The 27269-nt window shown below is 35.1% G+C and overlaps 1 protein-coding gene across 12 annotated transcripts in view; it reads left to right on the forward strand.

Annotated features, from left to right (window-relative positions):
* ST7L (suppression of tumorigenicity 7 like) overlaps window positions 1-27269 on the forward strand; it is a 185818-nt gene that overhangs the window by 35240 nt on the left and 123309 nt on the right. For 9 of the 12 annotated variants that reach the window (XR_010321496.1, XR_010321498.1, XR_002785626.2 and 6 more), the window contains exons 5-12: window positions 794-909; window positions 8497-8575; window positions 15950-16104; window positions 17775-17872; window positions 18170-18284; window positions 20567-20639; window positions 21965-22067; window positions 23057-23134. Coding sequence is in view for 5 of the 12 variants with exons in the window: in XM_064282410.1 (XP_064138480.1) it covers window positions 794-909; window positions 8497-8575; window positions 15950-16104; window positions 17775-17872; window positions 18170-18284; window positions 20567-20639; window positions 21965-22067; window positions 23057-23134 (817 nt within the window). In the remaining 7 variants the exon portion in view is untranslated. The remainder of the gene's footprint in view (window positions 1-793; window positions 910-8496; window positions 8576-15949; window positions 16105-17774; window positions 17873-18169; window positions 18285-20566; window positions 20640-21964; window positions 22068-23056; window positions 23135-27269) is intronic. The other 3 variants (XR_010321497.1, XR_010321499.1, XM_064282412.1) reach the window with 1 other exon arrangement.

The raw sequence follows: 27269 nt of genomic DNA on the forward strand, positions 1-27269 counted from the left end.
CTTGGGGTTTCTCCAGTCTCTGTCAGACCATTAAATCTGGTCTTTTTCTTTGAGTTAGAATTTTGTTCTACATTTATCTCCAGCTCTGTCCAGGGCCCAGTATTACGATTCATGTCTGAGCAGTTGATGGTGGTAGCCAGGCACCATCTAGTTGTGCTGGACTCAATCTGGTGGAGTCTGTGGCCGTCGTGATCCATCAGTCCTTAGGACTAATCTTTCCCTTGTGTCTTCGGTTTTCTTCTTTCTCCCTTGTTCCAGGTGGGGTGGGACCAGTGGAGTATCTTATATGGACGCTCACAAGCTTTTAAGACCCCAGACGCTACTCACCAAAGTAGGATGTAGAACACTTTATCAACTATGTTATGCCAGTTGAGCTAGATGTCCCCTGTCTTGTAGTTTCTTTATAATTTTAACACTTGATTCTAATTCATTGAGAATTTAAATATATTTAAGTATATTTAATAAGAATTTATTTAAGTATATTCAATAAGAATTCATTTAAGAATGTTTAATAAGAATATATGTAATATATCTAACTCAAATTGTTTTTTTCCCTTCAAACCAATATTTGCACCACCGTTTATTGAATATTCTTCACTGGTTTTTGATGCTTCATTATCATACTCTGAACAATTTGTGTAGATCATCTCTTCTGTTTTATTATTGATTATAATAAGCTTTCAAAATATGCTCAAATGGAATATGTAGTAGTATATTCTTTTATTTTAAATAGCATCTGTTGTAGCTTTCATGTTCAATTTAAATATTTTCTTTCTTTTTTTTTAAAATAAAGATACACTTGGGTGACTGGTAAAGAGCCACTTACATACTATGACATGAATTTGTCAGCTCAGGACCATCAGACCTTTTTCACCTGTGACACTGACTTCTTACGCCCTTCAGACACAGGTGTGTATAATATCTGTTCATGTGGTAGACAATTATCATGACAATTATTTTAAAGATTCTTTAGAGTTATTTTGTAATATCTAGATTATTTGGCTTGGGGTTGTTTTCATCATTGATAAGAAACACAGGTTAAATTGAAACTAATTGTGGTTGGAAAATAGGTTGACAAACTACTTTTCTATGTTATAAAGAATTTAAAAGTATTTTATAAAAAAATATTAAATTGCTTCTTTTACTTAAAAAAATCTTTCAGATCAAATACAGCAGCTGCTTATTAGAGTAATAACGTACCCTGTTTTGGTTTGGGAAGTTAACACTTGCAATTATACATAACAGAAAAGAGTAGGAAAATATGTAAAGATTGGAGAATGAAGAGAAAAATGGGTTATATTTTTACTTTAGTCATAAATTAGAGATACATGTAAAGTGGTAGAAGATCATAGACGGTACCTATATTTAGTCCTCTCTGAAGCTGTACTCTATAGAAGAAAGTATTGAGACTCATTAATGTATGGCTTAGAGACAGAGACTTTTATCACAACTTTTCTTTACATTGCTTCCCAGTCCTTATATATCTTGTGAGCTACATTTTAATCCTTCAAGATCCAAATTAAAAGTCATATTCTGTAGACTCTTGACACAGAGTTAACTATTTTCTCCTCTGCATTTGTACACGACTTAGTTGAAACCTCAATGAAATAATTTTAATTTATTCAACCACAAACATTTATTTGTTAATGTTATCACATTGCTTTCATGTTTGTCCTGCCTAGCAGAATGTGAAACTTTGCAGGGCAAGGGCTATATTCTCCTTGTCTTTGTATGCCTATCATCTAGCACATTGTCTGGCATATTGTAAATAATAGTTATTCTTTGATGGAAGTATGAACAAATGAGGTATGAAACATATCTTAAGCAATTTCACTAATTTGTAACACTTGTATAGCACTTATTATGCTCCAGGCACTGTTCTAAACAATATATATAAATGTACTCATTTAACCTTCCCAATCACTTTACGACATAGGTACTATTATCAGTGCCATTTTACAGATAAGGGAACTGAGGCACAGAGGGATCAAGTGCCCTAAGTCATACAGCCAATAAGTGATAAAGCTAGGTTTCAAATTCAAATCTGGCTCCTTCCCACTACACTATTGCAGCTTCTACCCACCACATACAAGCTCCGTAGATCATTGATAAAAAAAAAAACCAAACCAAACCCAGTGCCGTCAAGTCGATTCCGACTCATAGCGACCCTATAGGACAGGGTAGAACTGCCCCACAGAGTTTCCAAGGAGCGCCTGGTGGATTCGAACTGCTGATCCTTTAGTTAGCAGCCGTAGCACTTAACCACTACGCCACCAGGGTTTCCAGACCATTGATAGGCAGAAGAAAATCACCAACAGTAATGGTCTGAAAAATAGCCAGTTTCTCAGCATTGAAGTGAGTTCATTGTGGTATATTTTTCTTGATTAAGTATGTTAAGGGTGGATGGTACCAGGAAACCCAAGGATCTTTGGTATGGCCTCATAAAATGGTTTAATTGCAAATAGAGGAGAAAAAAGAATCGCTTTATGTTTGTATTTTTAATGTTTATACTAATGGTAAAAATTTAGATGTTTAACATCAGTGGAAAATCAGTACTATATGTTACTTTAAGGACTGAGGTAATTCTGAAATTAAGTCTTTACCTCTCACTAATAGGTAGAATTACAAATATTGGTAGGCTTTTCAAATAGCAACCATGGCTATCCACTAAAGCTGTGATCTTAAAATATTTTTGTTTGCATACTTCCTAAAAGAATTTTGAAAAACTGTGTATCCTGTTATTAGTCAGGGTTCTCCAGAAAAACAAAATCAATAGGAAATACGTATTATATATATGGTGAAACCTGTGAGAGCCAGAACCTGACGGGACTGTCTTGTTTTTCTGAGTTTTCCAAGTTTTCTGCCTTTGGCAGGGTGCAGTCTTACCATTTTTCTATTGCTCATTTTAGTGGAGATTACTTGAATTTTCCTTCTCTGACAGGTTTCTGCCTTACACAGGTTCTGGCTTTCACAGGTTTTACTGTATATGTTTGTTGTTGTTTGCCATTGAGTTGATTCCAACTCATAGCGACTCCATGTGTGCAGAGTAGAATTAATTGCTCCATAGGGTTTTTCAAGGCTGTCACCTTTTAGAAGCAGATCACCGGGACTGTCTTCTGAGGTGCTCCTGGGTGGGTTTGAACTGCCAGTCTTTCAGCAAGTAGTTGAGTGCTTAACCATTTCTGCCATCCAGGGACTCCTATATCTCCTATATGTTTTTACATGTATATACACATTTATATATGTTTTATGTATATATAATATGTATAACCTATATCTGTCTGTCTGTCTATCTATTTTTTGAGTAATTAGCTCACTCAGGTGTGGGGACTGTTAAGTCTGAAATTTGTAGGGCAGGCTGGCAGGCTAGAAATGCAGGCAAAAGTTGATGTTGCTGTCTTGAGTCTGAAATCTGTAGAGCAGGCTGGAAACGTTGGCTGGATTTCTGTGTTACAGACTTGCAGTAGAATTCCTTTTTCTCCAGGAAACCTGTTTTTGCTATTAAGGCCTTTTACTGATTGGTTGAAGCCCACCCACATTATTGAGGATAACCTTTACTTGAAGTTAATTGATTGTAAATGTTAATCACATCTACAAAATACTTTCACATCAACATCTAGACTAGTGTTTGACCAAGCAACTGGGCACCATAGCCTAGCCAAGTTGACACACAAAATTACCTATCACATACCCCTTGACACATTTTTAAGTTGACATCATAAGGTTAAATAATTGCAAAGAATATATTTTTTGACATACTATAAATATATACACTTAAAAACAAAACTAGTATACCCTGTGTTCAGATGTATTTGATGACATCTAATGATTTCATACCCAACTCTATCAATTGAAAAATACATGAACAAACGCTCTTCAACAGTAGTAAATTTTATGTAGGTCCTTTTTCTTCTCGAACTCATGTTTATTCCACACCTCTGTATAATTTTATTATAATATAATTATTTTTATCTTGAGAGTCTTTTGTTGATCACGCTTACATGGTTTTTCATAATAAAAAATATGTGTATACATTTTTTATAGTTTGAATTTCCTTTGACTATAAAACAGTGAATGTTATCGTGTTTTATTTACATTTTATCAAATCCTTGGGGCTACAAATTTAGGTTTTTCAGCTTTGGAAGTGTCCTCCATATAACCTAAGTGACTGGTGGGTCCTTACTGTCAATTAAATCAGACTTAATTTCTGACAGAGAAATCTGACTTTATTTTTCAATTCAGATAAACAGGTTAACATGCATTCCTGTGGCAACTCTCTCTCTTCTGAATTCTGATTTTAATATAGAAAGATAAATACATTTATGAGCTTTGCCCAGAGTTTATCACTTGGCCAAAATAATGCTCCGCTGCCTTTATTATGTCTTTTTTAAAATTTATATATTTTATTGTTTTTGTTAAGAATATACACAGCAAAATATACACCAATTCAACAGTTTCTACATGTACCATTTAGTGACATTGATTACGTTCTTCGAGTTATGCAACCATTCTCACCTTATTTTTCTAACTTGTTCCTCCCCCATTAACATACACTCATTGCCCCCTAGGGTTCCTGTCTAGTATTTCAAGTTGCTGTTGTCAGTTTGATCTGGTATGGATAGTTCTTAAATGAGCATAATGCTCAAGGCAGACATTTTTTACAAGTTAAGCTAAATTATTGTTCCGTTTTAAAAAGACTTAAGGGGATATTTTTGGTTTAAGGTTTAAAGATAATCTCAGGGGAATAGCTTCAGTGATTCATCCACCTTTATAGCTTCCAGAAGTCTGGAGTCCGTGAGAATTTGAAATTCTGTTCTTCATTTCCCCTCTTTTGATCAGGGCCTTCTATAGGATCTTTGATCAAAACGGTTAATAATGGTAACTGGGCACCAACCAGTTCTTCTGGTCTCATGGCAAAAGAGGCAGTTGTTCATGGAGGCAATTAGCCACACATTTCATATCCTCCTTCTAGCCTTGAATCCCCTTCTTCCTCTCTTGCTCCAGGCAAATAAAAAAAAAAAAAAATTTTTTTTTTTTTTTTTTGGCAAATAGAGACCAATTATTATGCCTTGGATGACCACTTGCAAGCTTTTAAAACTCCAGGCGCATTGTAATGAGCTAGGAGGTAGAACAGAAGCACTAAACAAACAGTTAAGTGGGATGTTCCCTGAAACCATGACCCTAAACGTCCAAACCAAGGAAACAAATCCCATGAGGTCTGTGTTGTATATAAGCAGCCTCAGCAGCTATCCTTTTTTTTTTTTTTTTATCATTGTTGTAAATATATCTGACACAACTTTGGCCAATTTAGCTTTTACAGGTATACAGCTTATTGACAGCAGTTACAATAATCAGCTGTACAACCTTATCTTTAATCAATATGATATTTCCATTACCATTAGCTCCCCCTTTCCCCCTCCTTCCCACCCATGGTAACTACTAATAAACTTTGTTCTCTATACTTTTGCCATTTCTTGTCTTTTTATATAAGTGAGGTTATACAATATTTGTCATTTTATGATTGACTTATTTCACTCAGCATAATATCTTCCAGCTACACCTACATCGTTGTATGTATTAAGACTTCATTTCTCCTACTGCCTGAGTAGTATTCCATTGTATGTATGTACCACATTTTGTTTATCCATTCATTTTTTAATGGGCATTTCAGTTATTTCCACTTTTTGGCTATTGTCAAAGTTTCTCTTGACTATTGTCATCAGTAATCACCAAATTATTAGATTTTATTCTCATCTTATTGATCTGTTTATCTAAATTACAGATCAAACATATCTTCAGGGCCAGCCTGCAGTGTTTGGGGATTATTTGTTTTCATGGTATTTTTATTTTTCAACATTTAAAAGTCAGATTTTACATAAAAATCCAGGTTTTATTGAACATTGGAAAATATGGCAGAACAGGATCTGCCTTCCCACTTGGCGGTAATCAGCTAGAGCTGATTGTGTCTCTCTTCTTTAGACAATGCATGTGGTTTAGTTCACTCATTTATGTTTCCTGCCTGGCTTTTGTAGGCATTTACGTTTGTGACTCCTGATCTTGGGATAGCTGCTGGTCTCTTTTCTATTTGTTACCATATTACAATATTATTTAACTTGAAAAATTGATAAATTTGAATCGATTGCTTGTGTTAATTATTTTTTGAGCGTACCAAGAGCTCTTGAAGAGCACAATTGCATCCTAAGTGAGCATTTTGTTTTAAATTAGTCCTAAGCCTTGTTTTAGGAAGATATGCACATTTTTTTCCCCTTACTTTATTTCTCCTTTTCTCTAAATTTAGGACTGGTTGCTCTAAGTCAGAATTGACTCGATGGTACCGGGTTTGGGTTGTGAGGAATAATTTTTTTTTATTGTACTTTAGGTGAAAGTTTACAGCTCAAGTTAATTTCTCATACAAAAATTTGCACATATATTGTTATGTGACACTAGTTGCAATCCCAATAATGTGACAGCACACTCCCCCTTTCCAACCCCGGGTTTCCTGCATCCATCTAACCAGCTCCTGTCCCTTCCTACCTTCTCATGTTGCCTCCAGACAGAAGCCACCCTTTTGGTCTCATGTATCTGCCTAAACGAAGAAGCACACTCTTCATGTGTATTATTTTCTGTCTTATAGTCCAGTCTAATCTTTGTCTGAAGTCTAATCTTTGGATTTGGGAATGGTTTTAGTTCTGGGTCTACAGAGCGTCCAGGGGCCATGGCTTTGGGGGCTCCTCCAGTCTCAGTCAGACCATTAAGTCTGGTCTTTTATGTGAATTTGAGTTCTGCTCCACACTCTTCTCCTGCTTTGTCAGGGACTGTCTGTTGTGTTCCCTGTCAAGGCGGTCATTGGTGGTAGCCAGGCGCCATCTAATTCTGGTCTTAGGCTGATGGAGTGTGAGGAGTAATCTTGAAAGGCTAGTTAGAGCAATTGAAAACATATGAATAAGAAAAAATGCTTAAAGGAGGATGCGATAACCTCAAAAGAAATTTTAAAAATGCAAATAAAATGAGATAGTTTTCATGTATAAAATTAGCAAAGGTTGATAATACTTAATAAGAAAGTAGGGAAACAGTTACTCTCCTATACTGCTTGGAAGAATATAAATTAATATTATCTTATTGAGAGCAGTTTGGAGTATGTATTCAAAGTCTTTTAAAGGATGCATATATTTAAACCAACAGTTCCACTTCTAGAAAGGAAATGCCTGTTCAGATATACAAAGAAAAATGTTGAAAGATAGTCATCACAGTGTTTTTATGTTAGCAAAAATGTGGGTTTAACTTAATTATCCATCAAAAGGGAATTGGTTAAATATAGTACATGGTATTCTTTATTTTAGTATACTAGAATACCAAATACCATTAAAAATGTTTGTAAAGATTCAGTATCAGAATTTGTTTGTAAATATCGTGTAAACTTTAGAAAAGAGCCCTGTCATCAAAAATGGAAAGTCTGATAAAATACTTTATTTTAATGTAAAATTTTAGTGTTTCAGCAGAATTCTGTACTTTACCTGGTCATTATCAGATGGGTACTGACTTGCATCAATTTGTCAAGTTCAGGAAGCATTAGCTGTCAGCTATCTGGTGACATGTTTGATATGAGAAATGTATTTTTGTTACACAAGTGGACTATATTGTCTCCTTTTCTAAGCCAAGACTAATATTTTGTTTCCAAAGGAAAACTGAAACATTTTCCACATCATTCTTTCTGGACAGTTATAGGTTTTGTTCCAAGAGCAACATTCATAGATTCTTATTTTTCTTATCAAACTTCAAATAGGCCAAATAACTTTATGAATTCACTTTGTTTGATTTTTAAGAAGCTTTACTTGGTGCAAAATCTTAATTTTGATAAAATAAATGGTAGCAAAACTAATATTGTTATTCCACAGAGATCCTAAGTCAAGCTTTTGTTGAACCTTGGTAGAGGCTGAGATTTTCCAGAGATGCACTATATTCTAAATTAATTCTTTCCTTTGCCCTTTTTATAGAAAATGCAAGTCCATACCTACATCCTTGATTGAATCACTGATTAGACAAAGACTTTGTTTCTAAGTGTTTTGTATATCTTTGGTAGTCTCATAGAACTTTCAGCATGATAAAAGTAGAACTGATATATTTTATGATTATAATCTGATATCACTCATACTCAATTTTAACGTGCATTTAGATGTTCATGTATAATAAAAAAAATCTTTTTTTTTTTTATTATACATGAACATCATGTGTAATAATAATGTGATAACTTGGTTTAGGGCCTATATGTGTGACAACACAATTAGAGATTATATTTTATTATATGTGAAACTTCCAAATTAAATGTAAATTTCTCTTTAGGTACATGTGAGATGGTCACCCAGTATCATGTTTTCTTCAGTTTAAGATTGTGTTGTTTAAAGCTCTGTTTATTCCCCTAGTTCATTCATCATACGTTTTGCGTAAGATTATTTACGTCTACCATCTCATCTACTTTTTGAAATATTTTTCCTACAGTTATGCAGAAGGCATGGAGGGAAAGAAATCCTCCAGCTCGAATCAAAGCAGCCTATCAAGCTTTAGAATTAAACAATGAGTAAGTTCGACATATATGGAAAATAAGTTGTTTTGAAGGACACCCAGGCAAATAATTTTGTTTCCTTTTGTCTATTCCTAAGATACTTGGAGTCATTAGCAGTCTCTTTTCCCTTTTTGCATACAAGAGATAAAATTTGTAGTATTCATTGACATCTGTGTTGTGCTTCTGAAATTGTAAAGTTATCTGTGCTTTTGAATAGAAATTATGCTAGAAATGCTTTTTAAAATGGAGAATGCCAATCTAATTGGCGATAATATTGATGAAGTTAAACCAGTACTAAAATACTTATGCCACTAGTTTTAATTTTTTCATTTAAAGCATTCATTCAATTTTGAGAATTTCAATTGCTGTTAGCCTTGGAGGCATGAGAAGGGGATTCAAAATAAGTAAAACACAGCTCTGTCAACATTATTTTTTTTTCTCACATCAATGACATTTTTTATAACTCTTTTGTACCTACTTTATATTTTGAGAAAATTAAATTTAAATCTTAATATTTAAATGGGCCAGAACAATAAGTATTAACCTATACAGATTAAGTAAACACCAAGAGTAAAAATATTCTCAATTGGGATTAATCAGTGAACGCTTCCTAAATAAAGTGAATTTAGAGTTGACCTTCTAACCCTTACACAGGTATATTATCTTTATTAAGAAGATATTCTCAAGAGGGAGTGAAAATGACAGAGTAGGAAACTCCAAAAGGCTATTCCTTCACAAAAACAGTGAATACACTGGCAAAAATCCCACAGAATCAACTTTATAAGAACTTTAGAAACTAAAGTTTGTTGCAACCTGACTGAATCTTGGTAAGAGAGCTTTATGGCATTTTAACTTACCCTGGCCCAGTCCCCTATTCCCCAACACAGCAGCAGCCTTGGAGACAGCAGCCCACATTCCTACCATAGGTTCCTAGTACCAGAGGGAGCAGAATAGACCTTATTCTCAAGGAGTTATAGTTGTTTGTTTTGATCTGTTTGATGGCTCCCTGAAATACTAGCTCAAAGGGCTTGCCCTTATGTCACTTAACTTTGAATTATTCGATGGCTGAGGCAGCTACCCTCAGGAGCATTTAAAGGCAAATGCATTAGACTCCTGCCACTTGGAGCAGAGATAACAGCTAGGGCAAATAATAGACAAACCAAAAAGCTTGGCAAAAAAAAAAAAAAAAAGCCTCGAAAATGAGACACTTTAGAGAATAAAAAGAGATTTGAAAAGTTTCCACATATTCCTGGAAATCTCTAAGGGAATGTAGTAAGCCAGGGCTGGGCACATGCTTAGAAAAGACCTGAGAAGGCCCCAGTTTCTTTCACCTGTGGCTAGCCTTCAGGCTGTGTATGTGTTAAGCAGAAAGTGAAGGCTAAGCGTTGTAAACTGCCTGTCTGAAGGTAAGCCCAATACACCAGAGCCCATCTGCAAAAACCGGGAATTTTTTGTTTTTGTTTTGGCCCCAGGCATTTAAGAAATCTCTGGCTAATCATTAAGCTAACAGAACAGAGACTTCAGTTGCAAAGAATACAGAACTAGCAAAATTAGTTCAGAAAAGTAACCAAACAATAGCTACATCAGGGGGCAACAACAAATCCTTGTGAAGGGAGAGAATTTGCTTTTTGGAGTTGCCACATTCTAATATTCAAAATGTCTAGTTTCTCACTGGTTTTTAAATAAAGAGGAAAAAAAAATCCAATTTTCAATAAAAATTTATAAGACATGCAAAGAAACAAGAAACTATGGCCCACAGACAGGAAAAAAAGAAAGAGATGTTATCTCTGAGGAAGCCTAGACATTGGACTTACTGGACAAAGACTTTAAATCAACTATTTTAAATATACTCAGAGTAAAAGAAATCATGTTAAAAAAAAAAAAAAAAACTAAAGGAATTTATAAGAATAATTTCTCACCAAATAGAGAATATCAATAAAAAGATAGAAATTGTTAAAAGGAACCCCATAGAAATTCTAGAGTTGAAGAGTACAATACTGAGGTGAAGAATTTATTGGAGAGGTTCCGCAGCAGCTTTGAACAGGCAGAAGAAAGTGTCAATGAACTTAAAGGTGTGCCAATTGAGATTACCCAGTCTGAGGCATAGAAAGAAAAAAGAACCTAAGAGACCTGTAAGGAGCCCTGGTGGTGCGGTGGTTAAAGTGCTTAGCTGTTAACTATAAGGAAAGGTCAGCAGTTTGAACCTACCAGCCACACTACGGGAGAAAGATGTGGCAATCTGCTTCCTTAAAGATTTACAGTCTTGGAAACCCTATGGGGCAGTTTTACTCTGTTCTGCAGGGTCACTATGAGTTAGAATCAACTCGACAGCAATGGGTTTGATTTGGTTTTTAAGATACCTGTACAACACCATCAAGCATACCAATATATGCATAATTGGAGTGCTGGAAGGGGTGAGTGGTGAGAAAGGGACAGAAAGAATATTTGAAGAAATCATGGCCACTTCCCAAATTTGATAAAGACATGAATCTACAGATCCAGGAAGCTCAAGAAACCCTAAGTAGGGTAACTTTAAAGAGATTTACACCAAGACATTATAATCAGACTGTCGAGAAAAGGAGAATCCTGAAAGCAGCAAGAGAGAAGTGACTCATCACACAGAATGGATCTTCAGTAAGATTAAAAGCTGATTTCTCATCAGAAACGATGGAAGCCAGAAGGGTGACATATTTACCCTTCTGGCGACATATTCAGAGTCAATTGGTTGACATATTCAGAGTGCTAAAAGGGGAGAAAAAAGTGTCAACCAAGATTTTTATATCCAGCAAAACTATTCTTCAGAAATGAAGGAGAAATTAAGACATTTCTAGAAAAGCAGTAACTGAGATTGTTCATCATTAGGAGACCTGTCCTACGAGAAATAGAAAAGGGAGTCCTTCAGGGTGAAATAAAAGGACACTAGATAGTAACTTGAGTCCATGCAAAAAAATAAAACTGGTAAAGGCAACTACATAGGTAAATATAAAAGTCACTGTTGAAGTACTTTTGGTTTGTAATTTTTCTTTTTTTCCTACATAATTTGAAAGATAACTGTATGAAACAATAATTATAAATTTATGCTGATATGCACACAATTATAAAAATGTAATTTGTGACAGTAACAACATAAGGTAGGCCAGAGCTATATAGGAGCAAAGATTTTCTATACTGTATTTTTATGCAAATAACACACGCCTTCTGCATTTGTTTTCCAGCCACCCCCTCCCCCTTGTGAAGGGAGAGAACTTGATTTTTGGAGCTGCCGCATTCTAATATTAAAAATGTCCAGTTTTCTGACAGGTTTTTAAATAAAGAGAAAGATATTTTCATAAGTGTGCTAGGCTAATTTTTTTTACAGCAACAAGTGAAAGAGGATTGACACGGCAGCACTTGTGATGGTGCCTTGTGGGAGGGCACGGCCAGCAAAAAAATGCAGAAGGCACACATTATTTGAGCAAAAGTACAGTACTTTTGAAATTAAATTGGCATTAATTCAAACTAGATTGCTATAAATTACGTTAACTGTAGTTCCTAGGGCAACTACTGAGAAAATAACTAAAATATATACAGTAAAAACGAAGGGAATCAAAGTAGTACATGAGAAAATATCTAACACAAAAGAAGGCAGTAATGAAGCAATTGATGAACAAAAAAGGTATAAGATATGTAGACAAAATAGTAAAATGGCAGAAGTAAGACCTTATCGTTAATTGCATTAAATGTAAATGGATTAAACGTTCCAATTAAAAGGCAGAAATTGGCAGAATGGATAAAAAAAGCATGATCCAACTATACAGTTGGCCCTCCATATCCATGGGTTCTGCCTGCGTCTCTGGATTCAACCAACCACAGATCAAAAATATTGGAAAAAAAAAAAGTGATGTGTAGGCATACCTGCTGTAGCCTCTCACCATTTCAGAGAACCTTAGTCTCTCTCCACCACTCATTGTTTAAAAATTGTTCACCTTGTGTCTGACGTGTACTATGTAGTTAGGCCTACAATGGTTGGGCCTGTACTGAAGATGTACAGACTTTTTTTTTTCTTGTCATTATTCCTTAAACAAGTATAGCAGTACAGCAACTGTTTACATGTATTTACATTGTATTAGAAATTATAAGCAATCTAGAATATATAAAGAACTTACAAGTCACCAACAAAAATACAAACACCCCAATCGAAAAATGGGCAAAGGCCTTGAATAGACATTTCTCCAAAGAAGATATATAAATGGCAAATAAGCACATTTAAAAATGTTCAACATCCTCAGTCATTTCCCAAACCAAACCCACTGCCATTGAGTTGATTCTGACTGATAGCAATCCTATAGAACAGAGTAGAACTGCCCCATAGGGTTCCCAAGGCTGTAAATCATTACAGAAGCAGACTGCCATATCTTTCTCTCTCAGAGAGGCTCATGAGTTTGAACCATAGACCTTTCAGTTGGCAGCCTAGCGCTTTAACCACTGAGCCACAAGGGCTCCTTCATTAGTCTTTGTTATTGTTAGGTGCCATCAAGTCAGTTCCGACTCATAGTGACCCTATAGGACAGAGTAGAACTGCTGCATAGGGTTTCTAAGGAGCAGCTGGTGGATTTGAACTGGCAACCTTTTGATTAGCAGCCGATAACCACTATGCTACCAGGGCTCCTCATTAGTCATTAGGGAAATGTAAATTACAACCAAACAATAGTTTAGCTGAACTGTAAAAAACTACTAAAAATGCCTGCCTTGAGCATTATGCTCTTTTAGGAACTATCTGTACGGGATCAAATTGACATCAGCAACTTTAAAGGTTAGATAGAAACCTTAGGAGGCAATGAATTTATGTTAATGGGGGGAGGAACAATTCGGCACTTGAGGGTGAGAATGGTTGTACTACTCAAAGAATAATCAATGTCACTGAATTGTACATGTAGAAACTGTTAAATTGGTGGGTGTTTTGCTGTGTGTATCCCCACAACAACAAAATAAGTAACTACAGTGAGATACCATATCACACTCATTAGGCTGACAGTAATAAAGATAAGTCAGAAAATAACAAATGTTGGTGAGGTGAAGATGTGGAGAAATTGAAGCCCTCATACATTGTGAGAATGTAGAATGGAGCAGCCTCTCTGGAAAACAATTTGGTGGTTCCTCAAAAAGACATAGAATTACATATGATCCAAGGATTCCACTCCTAGGTATATACTCAAGAGAATTGAAAACAGGTGTTCAAACAAAAATGTGTGCACAAATGTTCATAGCAGCATATTCATAATAGCCAAAAAGTAGAAACAACCCAAATGTCCATCAACTGATGGTTGATAAATAAAATGTGGTATAGTTATATAATAGTATTCAATCATAAACAAGAATAGTATTGATACATACTATAACATGGATGGATCTTGAAAACATATTAATTGAATGAAGCTAGTCATAAAAGGCCATATATTGTATGATTCCATTTATGTGAAAAGTGTGGGCTAGGCAAATTTATAGAGACAGAAAGCAGATTAGTGGTTGCCAGGGGTCGAGGAGTAAATGGCAAGTAGCTGCTTAACAGGGTATAGGTTTTCTCTTTGGGATGGAGAAAATGTTCTGAAATTAGATAGTGGTGATTACTGAACATTATAAGTCTACCAAAAGCCACTGAAGTACACTTTAGAATGGTTAAAGTGGTGAATTTTATGTTATGTGAATTTTGCTGCAGTTTTAACAACAACAAAAAAATCCCAATAGTAAGATTCATTAGTATTCATATATTTAAAGTCTTGTAACATCTCCATATGAAATACTTTTGAACAAAGCAACAAAAGTTTAAGGTTAAAAAAAAAACAAAAACCTTTTTATCTTACTGTAGGTTCTTAGCCACTGCACCAGTAGGGTCCCAATTTAAAATTATACTTTAAGCCTGCTATATAAATGCATATCCATCTAGAACTTTTCAAAAGTGTTATTGTGGTAATTTTAAAATACATGAATTGGGTTTTAGAGTCCAGTGTTTTAACACAGCAGTGTATCTACTGCTTCAGAGAAATCTAGTGTACTGCAACAGAGAAATCTCTGTTGATTAGTGAAATTATTAGATACTTCAATTTAGGGGTATTATTTGAAAGATGCTGAAGTGGTATGATTTGCATTTTCCACATGTGTAAGACCCTCTCCCCACCCCAAATTGTTTGGTAGCTATCTTGTTATAATTTTTTGTTTCATCCCTGGTCTTGTATTTTTACCAACAATCTCTCTCCTCTTGCTTAGATAAGTATTGTGTGATAGAAATATAATGTGAGCCATGTATGTAATTTAAAATTTTCTAGTAGCCACATTAATAAAGTAAAAAGAAATCAGTGAAATTAATTTTAATACCATATTTTATCTAACTATACTAAAAATACTATCATCTTAACGTATAATCAGTAATTTTAAAAAACTATTAATGAAGTGTTCTATATTCTTCTAAATCTTCCAAATCCAATGTGCATTTTAAACTTACATCACATCTTGATTCAGGCTAGCCACATGTACGTTCTCAATAACCACATACGGCTGATGATTACAAGGCAGACTTAGATAACCAGAACTAAGACATCCTCTCCAGAAGAGATGTACTTCTTGTTTCTGGAAATGGAATGGAAACCTCTTTGTTTCTCTTTTTTTGGACAAAGCAATTAGTTTATCCAATTAGCTACTTGTTGACTTAAAAGGTACAAAAAGAAACCTCTGTGTTTTAATGGGTGAAGAAAACTTGGAGTCAGCATAGGTGAAGATTGAAAGTAGGAATGGAGGAGAAAGAATTGGAATTCAGACCATGGGAAGCTTCGCTGTAGTATGATTTTGGATAAATCCAAGGGAGGGGTAGCTAGCATGGGGAGGGCATACTCAGGATTGGGGACATGCCTAGTCTGGGAATATGTTTGAGTCAAATGATAAAGGTACCCGGTTGACCAAGGGACTTTCTTCCCAGTTTTCACTCTCTCCTATCCCAACCCCTATTAGATGGATATTACAAAATATATAGTGACTAAGAGCAAACATGACCACTAGACTGTGTAGTCCTCTAAACTACTTTTCAGATAACACTTTATATAGCTCCTTTTCTCCTTCCCTCCACAAAAAGAAAATGCATGGCAGAGGGTCAGAGAAAGGACGTAGAAATAAAAAAAAGATAGAAAATGAAGAGAAAACTAGAAAAGGGGGGAAATGGTGGCAAAAGACATAAATGATATGCCAGTATGCCTCTAATAACTTAAAATACTGATTGAAATTTTGTTTTGTTTTGGAAGAGATGGAAAGAATAGGTAAAGCAGGTAGGGAAATGTGAGGTAAAGGGTAAAGGAATATACCCAAGAGAAACTTCTTGCTTTACCATTTTACTTAAAATCGCCTTGCTTGCTTTCTTCATAGCTGTGCCACTGCATACGTTCTACTGGCTGAAGAAGAAGCAACAACTATTGTAGATGCCGAGAGGTTATTTAAACAGGCACTCAAGGCAGGAGAAACAATTTATAGACGGTCACAGCAGTGCCAGCACCAGAGTCCTCAGCATGAAGCACAACTAAGTAAGCAAATTTGAATTGATTTTTACCTATATTTTAGCTCCTGCAATTAGCTCTTTTATAGTTAAAAAACAAAACAACAATAAAAAAGAAAACTTAATACTTAGAAGTTAGCTAAATTTCATTGGAGATAACTGATCCATTCATGGCATCTACAAACCAGCAAGACAGAAGTATGTATTAGTCAGAAAATGCTTGTGGCAGGTCACAGTTGTGCTCTGGTTAATGAGAGGAGATGTGCTGTTCTGAGACTTCATTAATTTCACGGGAGGATTGGGCTGGTCATTGGATAAACAAAGCTGAAGGTGTATTCAAGATTTAGGAGAGCTTCCTACTGATGGTAAGCAGCTACTCCCTTCAAGCACCGGTAGAGGTACAGCATTTGGTTTGCTCTTTAGTCTGTATATCAGGGAGTGGCCCTTTTCACACCAGCTGATCTTAGTGTGGAACCCAACCTCATACTTGGCATTGATTTTTTTTCCTTTCATTGATTTTTCTCCATGGTGTGTTTAGGATCATCTGGATCATAGCAACTAAGGCCCTTTCTTTTTCAGGGCTACTCTCCCAGATATGATTAAGGCACTTTTACCAAAGTTGTCAGACTCAGCAGTGCTGCAGCTTCATTCTATTTTTTGGTCCAGAGGGTTTTTGTTTTATGATTTTGGCAGGTAAAACCAGAAAACTGCACCCGTTGCCATCGAGTTGATCCTGACTCATAGCTACCCTATAGGACAGAATAGAACTGCCCCGTAGAGTTTCCAAGGAGCGCCTGGTGGTTTTGAACTGCCAGCCTTTTGGTTAGCAGCCGTAGCACTTAACCACTATGCTACCAGGGTTTCCATTTGGCAGATAGTGGGCAATAAATTGAAATATGTTTATATAATGTATTATCTGCTAGCAGCTCTCAATCTTTTTGTTTGTGGAAATTAAAACTTGGATAATGTCCTCTCTCTAAGGTAAATATTAATGTATACAGTGTGTTTCATTAATACATGTTAAAACACTCAACTGTGTGAGTATATAATTTTGTAGTCTGGAACTAATAAAACTATATTTGCAGAAAAGTCATGCCATTTTATCCTTGTATAATCTCAGCTATGGTTTTGAGATAGTCACAGAAACATTTGTTAGCTCTTTCTAGAAGTAGTTTTGTAGTTTGTTACTTACTGCTGCTAAGAAAATAGCTTGTGTTAGCCTTGGAAACTTTGTTTTGAATTTTTTTTGTTTGCCCCTTAAAACAATAGAGAATATTAAAATAATAGATTGTTTATGCAGAAGTAATAGGTTAATATTATTTCCTCCTATTAATGTATGTGCCTCTAGTCAAGTATACATGAATACTTTATATGTAAACTGGCCAATTTTACATGAATACTTCATATGTACTATACTCAGATGACCTACTTCTAGAGGCACAAGTAAATATATATTTTTAGGTTTTTAGTAAAGAAAATTTGAAACATACACAAAAGTAGAGAAAATAGTCTAGTGAACCCCCATTCAAGAGCCATCATCCAAATTCAACAATCATCAATATCTACCATTCTGACACAACTTAACTTTAATTGAACCTTGCAGGGTAAGCAAAAATAAAAGTAATGGATGTTATGTTAATGAAATAGCCGGCCATAATACAAAAATTATAGTTATGTCATTTTTTATTTTTTAACTAGGAAGAGACACCAATGTATTAGTATATATTAAAAGAAGATTGGCAATGTGCGCAAGAAAATTAGGAAGAATAAGAGAAGCAGTAAAAATAATGAGAGATGTAAGTAAATTTGATGACTGTACTAGTATATTTATTCCCCCAAGAACTAAAAATGTAGTTTTTAAGTTGCCAGTTATTTTAGTGCAGAATCACTGTTTTCTGATTGGTAGTTTTTGTAAGATATATGTGTGTGTGTGTGTGTGTATGTGTATATATACACACATACACATTACCTAAGGATTGGGTCTCCACAGTTTTGTTAAGAAAAAAAAGACTTTCTGCTTTAATGAATCTGATTCAGCTTTATTGAGTTCCTTTTTTTATGATTTCAGTCTTCTTTTTTCTTTTAACATACAGTTGATGAAAGAATTTCCTCCTCTTACCATGTTAAACATCCATGAAAATCTCCTAGAATCGCTTTTAGAACTGCAGGCCTACGCAGATGTTCAGGCAGTTCTAGCAAAATATGATGGTGAGTGGCATTTCTCTTAGTGGCTATCATGGTTAAAGTTTTTTTTTTCTTTTCTTTTTCATCACATAATTATAAATATGGTCCTATCCTAGTATCTCTCTAATTTTCTCTTTCCATTCTTACCAATCACTATTTAGTATGTGTGGGTATGAGTTGCTAACAAGTATCTTCTTTATCAGGACTTTTAATAGCAAAAGCCTGCAAGGAGAAACTTCTTCTGTCAAGATTCATTGGTTTGTTTTTGTTGTTGTTAGTTGCCGTCCAGTCAGTTCTGATTTGTGATGACCCCGTGTTTATTGAGTGCCTAATATGAATGAAGGAGTCCCTGGGTGGTGCAACAGTTAGTGCTCGACTGCTAGCTGAAAGATGGGCGGTTTGAACACATCCAGAGGTGCCTTGAAAGACAGGCCTGGCAATCTGCTTCCAAAAAGTCACAGCCTTGAAAACCCTACGGAGTAGTTTTACTCTGCACATGTGGGGTCTCCATGAATCAGAATCGACTCTACAGCAACCAGCAACAACAACAACAACAATATAAATGAGATACTAGGAATGTAATGGTGAACAAGGGAGACATGAGCTTAGCCCTTACAAGGTTTACAGCTTAGTGGGACATACAAACAAATGCACAGCAGTTACGTTAGGGTATGTTAGGTGAGAGTAGGGGTGCTGTGCACATACCTCGTTTGTTTTGGAGTGTCAGAGAAGGCTTTCTAATAGAAGTTGCTCAGCGATATGCCTAAGATTAATTCACAATAACATTTTTACAATGCTTTATAGTTACAAAGTATAATTCATTATCTTATCCTTACAATAATCTTGTGAGGCAGTAATACTGGTATTTTTACTGTCTCCAGTTAATAAGTAAGGAAACTGGAGTTCAAGAAAGCTAAGTGATTGGCTGAGATCTCTCATGCAGTAACTGGCACACCTGAACTTAAATCCAGGTATTCCATTTCTTTGTTCACTGGTCTTCTCATAGCAAGAATTCCATAATATTGGCTGCTTTTATTATTGTGGTGTGTCAGTGCCAATTTACCACAAATGAAATTGGGATGATTTGAAGGAAGCATAGCCTTTCTTCTCATTCTGTGTGTGTTGCCTATAAGGCATCAGGCTGAAAACATCCTAACTAACATAATGTTTCTGGTCATATCTTTCACTATAACTGAACACATGTAAGTCACTTATTCACACTTGTCTTTTTGTGGGTTCCTATCCATTAGCTTGGGAATCCTTATGACTTGGGAAGTTTAAATGTGTTATACTTGGAGAGAGAAGTTTATTTCTTTTAAACATCTGGAATTCTTAGGAAGTGCTTCAGAATAGTGTAGGCTTATAGAGAAATCTGTGAGAAATTCTTTCCATATGTAACTTACTGGGTGCATGGCCCACTTATGATACTTATGATAAACAAGCTTAGAGACTGAATGTGAAATATCAGAAGAAGACCTAATTAATTAAAAATTAAACTAACAACTTAGATATGCTTCTGTTTTCAGTTATTTTCATAAATTCTAGTTTTTACCATTTTAGAATTATAAAGAAGTTAGAAGCAAATGTATTGCTTCCATTCTCCATTTGCTAGTATAGCTCTATGATCTAAGCTCAGATTTGTCCAGCCTTGTCCTTCTAATGGCATTACTTGGGACAGTCTTCGAAGAATAATTTATATAGGTAATTGATTTCTAGTTCCAGATTAATTTATTGTATTTTTTTTAAAGATTGTCATTTAAGAAAATGTAGAAAATATAAAAACATAGGAAAAGAAAAAAATAAAAATCACCCTTGGTTATATCACCTAGATTTAATTAACTTCTGCTAAATATTTTAATTTTTTCGTAATATTAGTTTTTCTTTGTGAATTGGTGTAGGTTTTTTTTTTTTTACATAGTTGTAATTATACTATGCCTTTTTCCCTGAATAATATTTTAATTTTTCCCTGAGTAATATTATTATAAGCAGATTATTATAAACGTTTGTTGAATACTTTTCAACATTGAGCTGAGGGCTTTCAGAGACATGATTTAATCTTCAGATTAACTCTGCCAGGAAATCACCATTCCTATTTTGAGAAAAGTGAGACTCGAAGAGGATATTACTAGCGCAAGGATACCTACCTAGTAAATAGTAGAGTCAAGATTTAAACTTGAATCTTCCAACTATATGTCTGGGCACAGATTCTTTTACATTTGTTCAACTTGTACTATGAATTATTATTAAAAAATTGTCTTAAGATATTTTACTGTGTTTCCTACCTAAGTTGAAAATTATTATTACAGATATAAGCCTTCCAAAGTCAGCAGCTATCTGTTATACAGCAGCACTGTTGAAGACAAGGACTGTTTCAGATAAGTAAGTAGTTATGAACCAAACCAAAACCAAACTCATTGTCATCGAGTCAGTTTGACTCATAGCAACCCTATAGGACAGGATAGAACTGCCCCACAGGGTTTCCAAGGCTATAATCTTTACGAAAGCAAACTGCTACATGTATCTCGCACAGAGCAGCTGGTAGGTTCAAACCGCTGACCTTTGGGTTAGCAGCCAAGCGCCTAACCACTGCTCCACTAGGGCTCCTTAAGCAGTTATGAAAACTACAGTAATTCGGAGAGACTGCTAAGCTCAATATTATATTTCTCTCTACTGACTTTAAACAATGCTCTTTTTCCCCTCTCCCGTAAACCAAAACCAAACCCGTTGCTATCGAATCAATTTGAACTCATAGTGACCCTATAGGTCAGAGTAGAACTGCCCCTTATGGTTTCCAAGGAAAAGCTGTTGGTTTTGAACTGCCGATCTATTTATTGGTTTGCAGCTGTGGCTCTTAACCTTTGTGTCACCAGGGCTCCTTTCTCCCCTACTTCCTCCTAAATAACCTTTGATCTTCTGAGACTTCGAGGTTTCTTATTGTGTATAGTGGTAGGGACAAGGTTTTTAGAGCTAAGTACACCTGGGTTCAAATTCAAACTCTACTACATACCAGTGGTACTTGGGGCAAGTCAATCAGTTTGAGTCTCTTCCTCATCTGTGAAACGAGAATAATAATAACAACACTGAAGAGTGGTTGTGTGAGAATTATGTGAGTCAAGCTCCTAAGGTAATGTCTAGAAAGAAAGTACACAACAGTAAATAGCTATGATGATGATCTGGTATATAACAGGGAGATGGATTTCATGTTGTCTGTCTTAAATTATAATTTTGAGTTATTCTGCCTTCCTTGTATTTTTGGCTGCCCTTAATGAATTTCTCTTTATTTCACAGGAAGATATTCAGAAACCAACCAAATGGCAACCATTTTCTTTGCCTTATATTACTGTGTCTTGATATGAATTAGAAAGGAATACTCCCAGTCTATTTCTGCTCAGATAAAAATTTGATAAGAATGTACTTCTGTGTCATAAGATTCTGTGGATGTCTCTGTGTAGCATTTATTACTTTTCCCCAAGTCTGCCTTTAAAGGACTTCTGAAGGCTTTCTTCATCTACGTTTGAAGATTTCCATTCCTTGTTTTGTTTTGCTTTATATGTTGAATCAAAAAGCTTTGCTTTAATTTTTAATAGTCATCTAGCTTTGTCTCTGGCCATCACCAGAAACTGCTTTGATTGTGGCAGCTGGATTATGATCTGAGTGCATAATTTTTTGTGTATTCATTTCTTCGTTTTGTGGTTTTCTTGCAGATTCTCTCCAGAAACAGCCTCCAGAAGAGGGTTAAGCACAGCAGAAATTAATGCCGTGGAAGCAATTCACAGAGCTGTGGAATTTAACCCTCATGTTCCAAAAGTGAGAAATTTTATGATGAAAATACTACTTTTATTTAAGTTAACCACATTGGTGACTGTGTTTACACTACAGTTTGAGTCTTCACAGTTTGGGTCAGAATTGTTTTGGTCTGCTCTATTTTGATGCTTACTATTCACTTCAGAGGGGATGTTAAAAGATACTTAGAAAGGTAGGTAGGAGCAATAGTTCATTATAGCTTTTGACATTGCTGTCAAAATAGAATTTGAAGTGTATTCACTTAGCAATTCCTTTTATGATAGTTTTAGAGAAGAAATAACTAAATGACTTGGTCTTGATAAAAGATCATTCATATTTCAGATCATTAAATCAAATTTCTTGTTACTGTAAAAGCTTTTTCTAGACAGATGGCTGGGTTTTGAACTAGGGCTAAGTAGACAAAGGCTGAAGACAAATAGATTAAAATAATCAATGATAGGAAACAGATGTAGAAGTTCCCAGAAAAACTGCTGAGTTGATATTTATTCAGTCCCCCATGAAGCTGTGTACCCGTCTCGTTTTTCTTTATATTGTACACCTTGCAGACATACAAGATTATTGGCTAATCTTTGTGTGTTATCACCCAAGATTAAATTTTGTGTTTTAAAAACAATGCCCCCTGTTAGGAAGTACAGAATATTCAAGGATAGTTGCTCTTAGTACAGAATGTAATTATAGCTGTTGATACAGTATAGTATGTGTTAATGAAACTTGGAAGCTAGTAAACATTAAAGAGATTAATCTCTAAAAGACAATCTCCAAGAAGAAGAAATTGTAAACCTATTAGATAAAGTAAAGATATGGTCATGAAAATGACTATAGTCTGAGAATGAGTGTCAAATATTTATACCATTCTCTCAGTGACACCAATCCATAAATTTAAGTAAACTTTTAATTATGAATCATAATACATATGCAGAAAAAGTATACAAAACAGAAATGTGCTTCTTAATGATTTATTATAAAGCAAATGTTTGGAAACTACCACGTAGGTCGAGAAACCTTGCCAGTACCCCAGAAGCCAACATGCCACTCTTTTCCAATCACAGCTTTCTCCCACCTGCTTAAAGGTAACTACTATTCTGACATTATTCCCGTTTCTTTCTTTTCTTTATATTTCTCATCTATGCTCTTCCTTTATTGCTAGCTTTATAAAACAAGTTGAGAGTGATCCCTCTTTTTTTTCTCAGAAATAATTTATATAAAATTGGAATGATTTCTTCCTTAAATGATGGGTAGAATTTGCTGGTAAAGCCATTTGGGTCTGGACTTTTCTTTGTGGGAAAGCTTTATATTACAAATTCTGTTTCTTTAGTTTAATAGTTTATTTATAAATTCAATTTTTTTAACCGTCCCGTAACTACTTTTAGTTTCTTCTTTTAGTTTCGGTTACTTGTGTTTTTCTAGAGATTCATCTATTTCATTAAAATTTTCAAATTGATTGGCATAAAGCTTTTATAAAATCTTTTTTATGTTTGCAGAATCAGCTGTAATATCCACTTTTTAATTTCTAACATTGGTTACCTTTTTTTTCTTGATCAGATTCCCTAGGGTTTTATGAATTTTATTAATCCTTTCAGGAGCCAATCTCTGGCTTTGCTGATCTTCTCTACTGTTTGTTTTGTGGTTCATTCATTCTTGCTTTTTATTTCCTTTCTTGAAACTTCTTTGAGTTTATTAATTTTTTATTTCCTATATCTTCTTACTTAGGCACTTAGCTCATCAGTTTTCAACCTTTTTTTCTAATATATTTCGTTAAGGCTATAAACTTCCCTGTAAATACACTATTAACTGTATCCTATAGCAATATTTTTAATGCAATTTAGTTCAAAATACTATCTAATTTCTATTATAATTTTTTCTTTATTTAGAAGTGTATTTCTTTATTTCCAAACATATAAAGATTACCTTTTTATTAATAAGTTCTGGCTTAATTGCATTGTCATCAGAGAGCATACTCTATATGTTTCACTCCTTTGAAACATTTTCCAGTTCTTGAATTTCTGTTTATTTTTCACACCTCCTGTGCCATTTATAGGTTCTAATCCTCTGCCAAAGTTTTCAGTGTAGTCTTCTATCTCATTGAAAATAGTGTAAGGCAGTTATTTAAAAGTCTTTCTCTGATAATTCTAGTATCTGGAACTCCTGTGTGTCTATTTCTAGTAACTGTTTTTTCTGCTGCATCTTGTTCATGTTGTCTTGTTTTCTCTTGGGCCTGGTTTTCTTTGACTATGTGCCAGAGGCTATATTTGAAAAATTATAGAAGTAGTTTGAAGCCTTAAATAATATTGTCATCCTCCAAGGAGGATTTCCTTTGCTCTTAAATGAACTGACAGGCCAGGATGACTTTAATTCAGTTTCAGGGATTGATATTTTTTGGACCACACAGATGACTTGAAGCCAGGCTGCAGCCCATGAAAGTATTGATTTATTTCTGATTTACCCTTATTCTTAGGATGTAGTCTTTCAGTGTCCCAATACCACTCTGGGGGTTTACAAGGGCCCTTATGCTTGACAGGCCTTGTACTCACAACTTTGTCCCCCTAACCTTTTGAAACTATCAGGAAGGAGGAATAGCCTCTTAGCCATCTCACCTAGAATTGGAAAATGCTCTCCAGTAAACCCAAAACCAAGCCTGTTGCCATCAAGTCTATTCTGACTCATAGCGACCCAATAGAAAGGAGTAGAACTGCCCCATAGGATTTCCAAGGAGTGGCTAGTGGATTTGAACTGCCGACCTTTTGGTTAGCAGCTAAGCTTTTAACCACTTTGCCCCAGGGCTCCCTCCTCAGTAAAAGAGGCTACAAATGTGGATTACTTCTCTGGATTTCTGTCTTCTTTGGAATATGGCCTGGTAATTCTTCACCCTCTTGTCAATTCTCTGAGATATTCAATAATATTTTTAAAAATATTTTGTTCAGTTTTAGTAGTTGTTCTCAATGATGGGTTGGTATGAATTACCCAGTCTTCTATTACTTGAAGCAGAAGTCTGTAAATTCTTTTTTTTTTTTAATTTTCTAATTTATTTTGTTGTTGTTGTTGAGAATATACACAGCAGAACATAGACCAATTCAACAATTTCTACATGTACAGTTCAGTGACACTGATTGCATTTTTTGAGTTGTGTAACCATTCCCACCCTCCTTTCCTGAATTGTTTCTCTCTCATTAACATGAACTCACTGCTCCCTAAGTTTCTTATCAAATGTTTCGAGTTCCGTTGTCAGTTTGATCCCAAATAGATAGTTCTTTAAAAGAGCATAATGCTCAAGGCAAACTTTCTTGACTAGTTAAGCTAAACTATTGTTTGGTTTTAAGAAGACTTCAGGGGATATTTTTGCTTTAAGGTTTAAAGATTATCACAGGGCAATAGTTTGGGGGTTTTACCTACCCTCCATGGCTCCATAAAGTCTGGTTTCCATGAGAATTTGATATTTTTTTTCCATATTTCTCCCCTTTGATCGGGATTCTTCTATAGAATCTTTGATCAGAATGTTCAGTAATGGCAGCCAGGCACCATCAATTCTTTTGGTCTCATGATAAAGGAGGCAGTTGTTCATGGAGGCAATCAGCCATGTATTCCATTTCCTTCCTCTGTCCTGAGTCTCCTCCTTCCTCAGTTGCTCCAGGTGAATACCTTGGAGCTGTATCTTAGATGGCTGCTTGCAAGTTTTAAAGACTTCAGGTACTACACAACTAACTAAGTGATTGAACAGAAGCACTAAACATGGTATTAGGCCAATTAACTGGGATGTTCCCTGAAACCATGACCCTAAACTTCCAAACCAAGAAACCAAAACCCAAGAAATGTTTGGTTGTATATAAGCAGACTCAGCAGCTGCTCTTTTTTTTATTGTTGTTGTTGTAAGTACATTGATCATAATACTTTTTCCTATTCAGCTTTTTACAAGTATACAACTTATTGACAGCAATTACGTTAATTGGCTGTGCAACAGTACTTTTAAGTTTGTATGTTCTAAGTGAAATTCTCTCTCATGCTATAGAGTGGTTAAGAGCATGGGTTCTCGAACCAACTGCCCGAATTTGAATTCTAACTTCACAACTTCCAAGCTGTATGACCTTGGGCAAGTTACTCAACTTCTCTGTACCTGAGTTTCTTCATGTGTAAAATGGGGATAATATACCCTACCTCACAGAGTTGCTGTGAGGATTAAATGATTTCATATCTTTAAAGTGCATAGAAAGAGCACTTAACCCATAGTAAGGATAATAGAAGTGATTGTTATTATCCAGGGTGGAATGGGAATCTGTTCCTTGTGTAAGAAGATAAACAGCAGTTATTGATCAGAACTACTCAAATAAACCATTACAACGTCCAAAATTTTTTTTTAATTCCCACTCAAAATAACAAAATATGGATTGTCTACTCCCTATGATTGTGGACTTTTTTCCTACTTTGAAAACCATCTCATGCATATTGTACTCAGCAGTAACAATTCTGATGATGTGTATTGACTTTCAGAACTCCTGTTAGAGCCATATGGGGGGTAATGGAAATGCCAGGCACCAGCCTCGTTATAAAATTAAATTCCTGGACAGGTTCTATATATTAATCTCCAGATTGAATCTGCTGTAAATAGTTTGGATGCTTTTAGGGCCATCTTTCAAGATTAAGCACACACACACACACACACACACATACACTGAAACACTACAATTCTGAAAGAAATTAAAGACAGCCTAATAAAATGGAGATATATACCATGTGTATGAATTGGAAGACTCAATATTGTTAAGATCTCATTTCTCCCCAAATTGATACATAGATTCAGTCAATTCCTATCAAAATTCCAACAGGCATGTTTATGGAAATTAAAAGTCTCATCCTAAAATTTACGGGGAAACGCATAGGACCTAGAATAGCCAAACAATTTTGGAAAAGAAGAATATAGTTGGAGGACTTACACCACCCAATTTCAGGATATTGTAAAGCTACAGTAATTACACCATGAGTCAGAATCAACTCAGTGGCAACTGGTACTGATAATATTAGCGTAAGGATAGAAATATAGGTCAGTGGAAGAAACTAGAGTCCTGAAATAAACTCACACATTTATGGTCAACTGATTTTCAACAAGGGTCCTAAGGCAATTCAATGGGGAAAGGATAATCTTTTCAATAAATGATGATGGAACAATTGAAAATCCATATGGAAAAAAAAAAAAGAACCTAGGCTGTTCCCATG

Source organism: Loxodonta africana, chromosome 3 (genome assembly GCF_030014295.1).
Source record: "Loxodonta africana isolate mLoxAfr1 chromosome 3, mLoxAfr1.hap2, whole genome shotgun sequence".
NCBI lineage: Eukaryota > Metazoa > Chordata > Mammalia > Proboscidea > Elephantidae > Loxodonta > Loxodonta africana.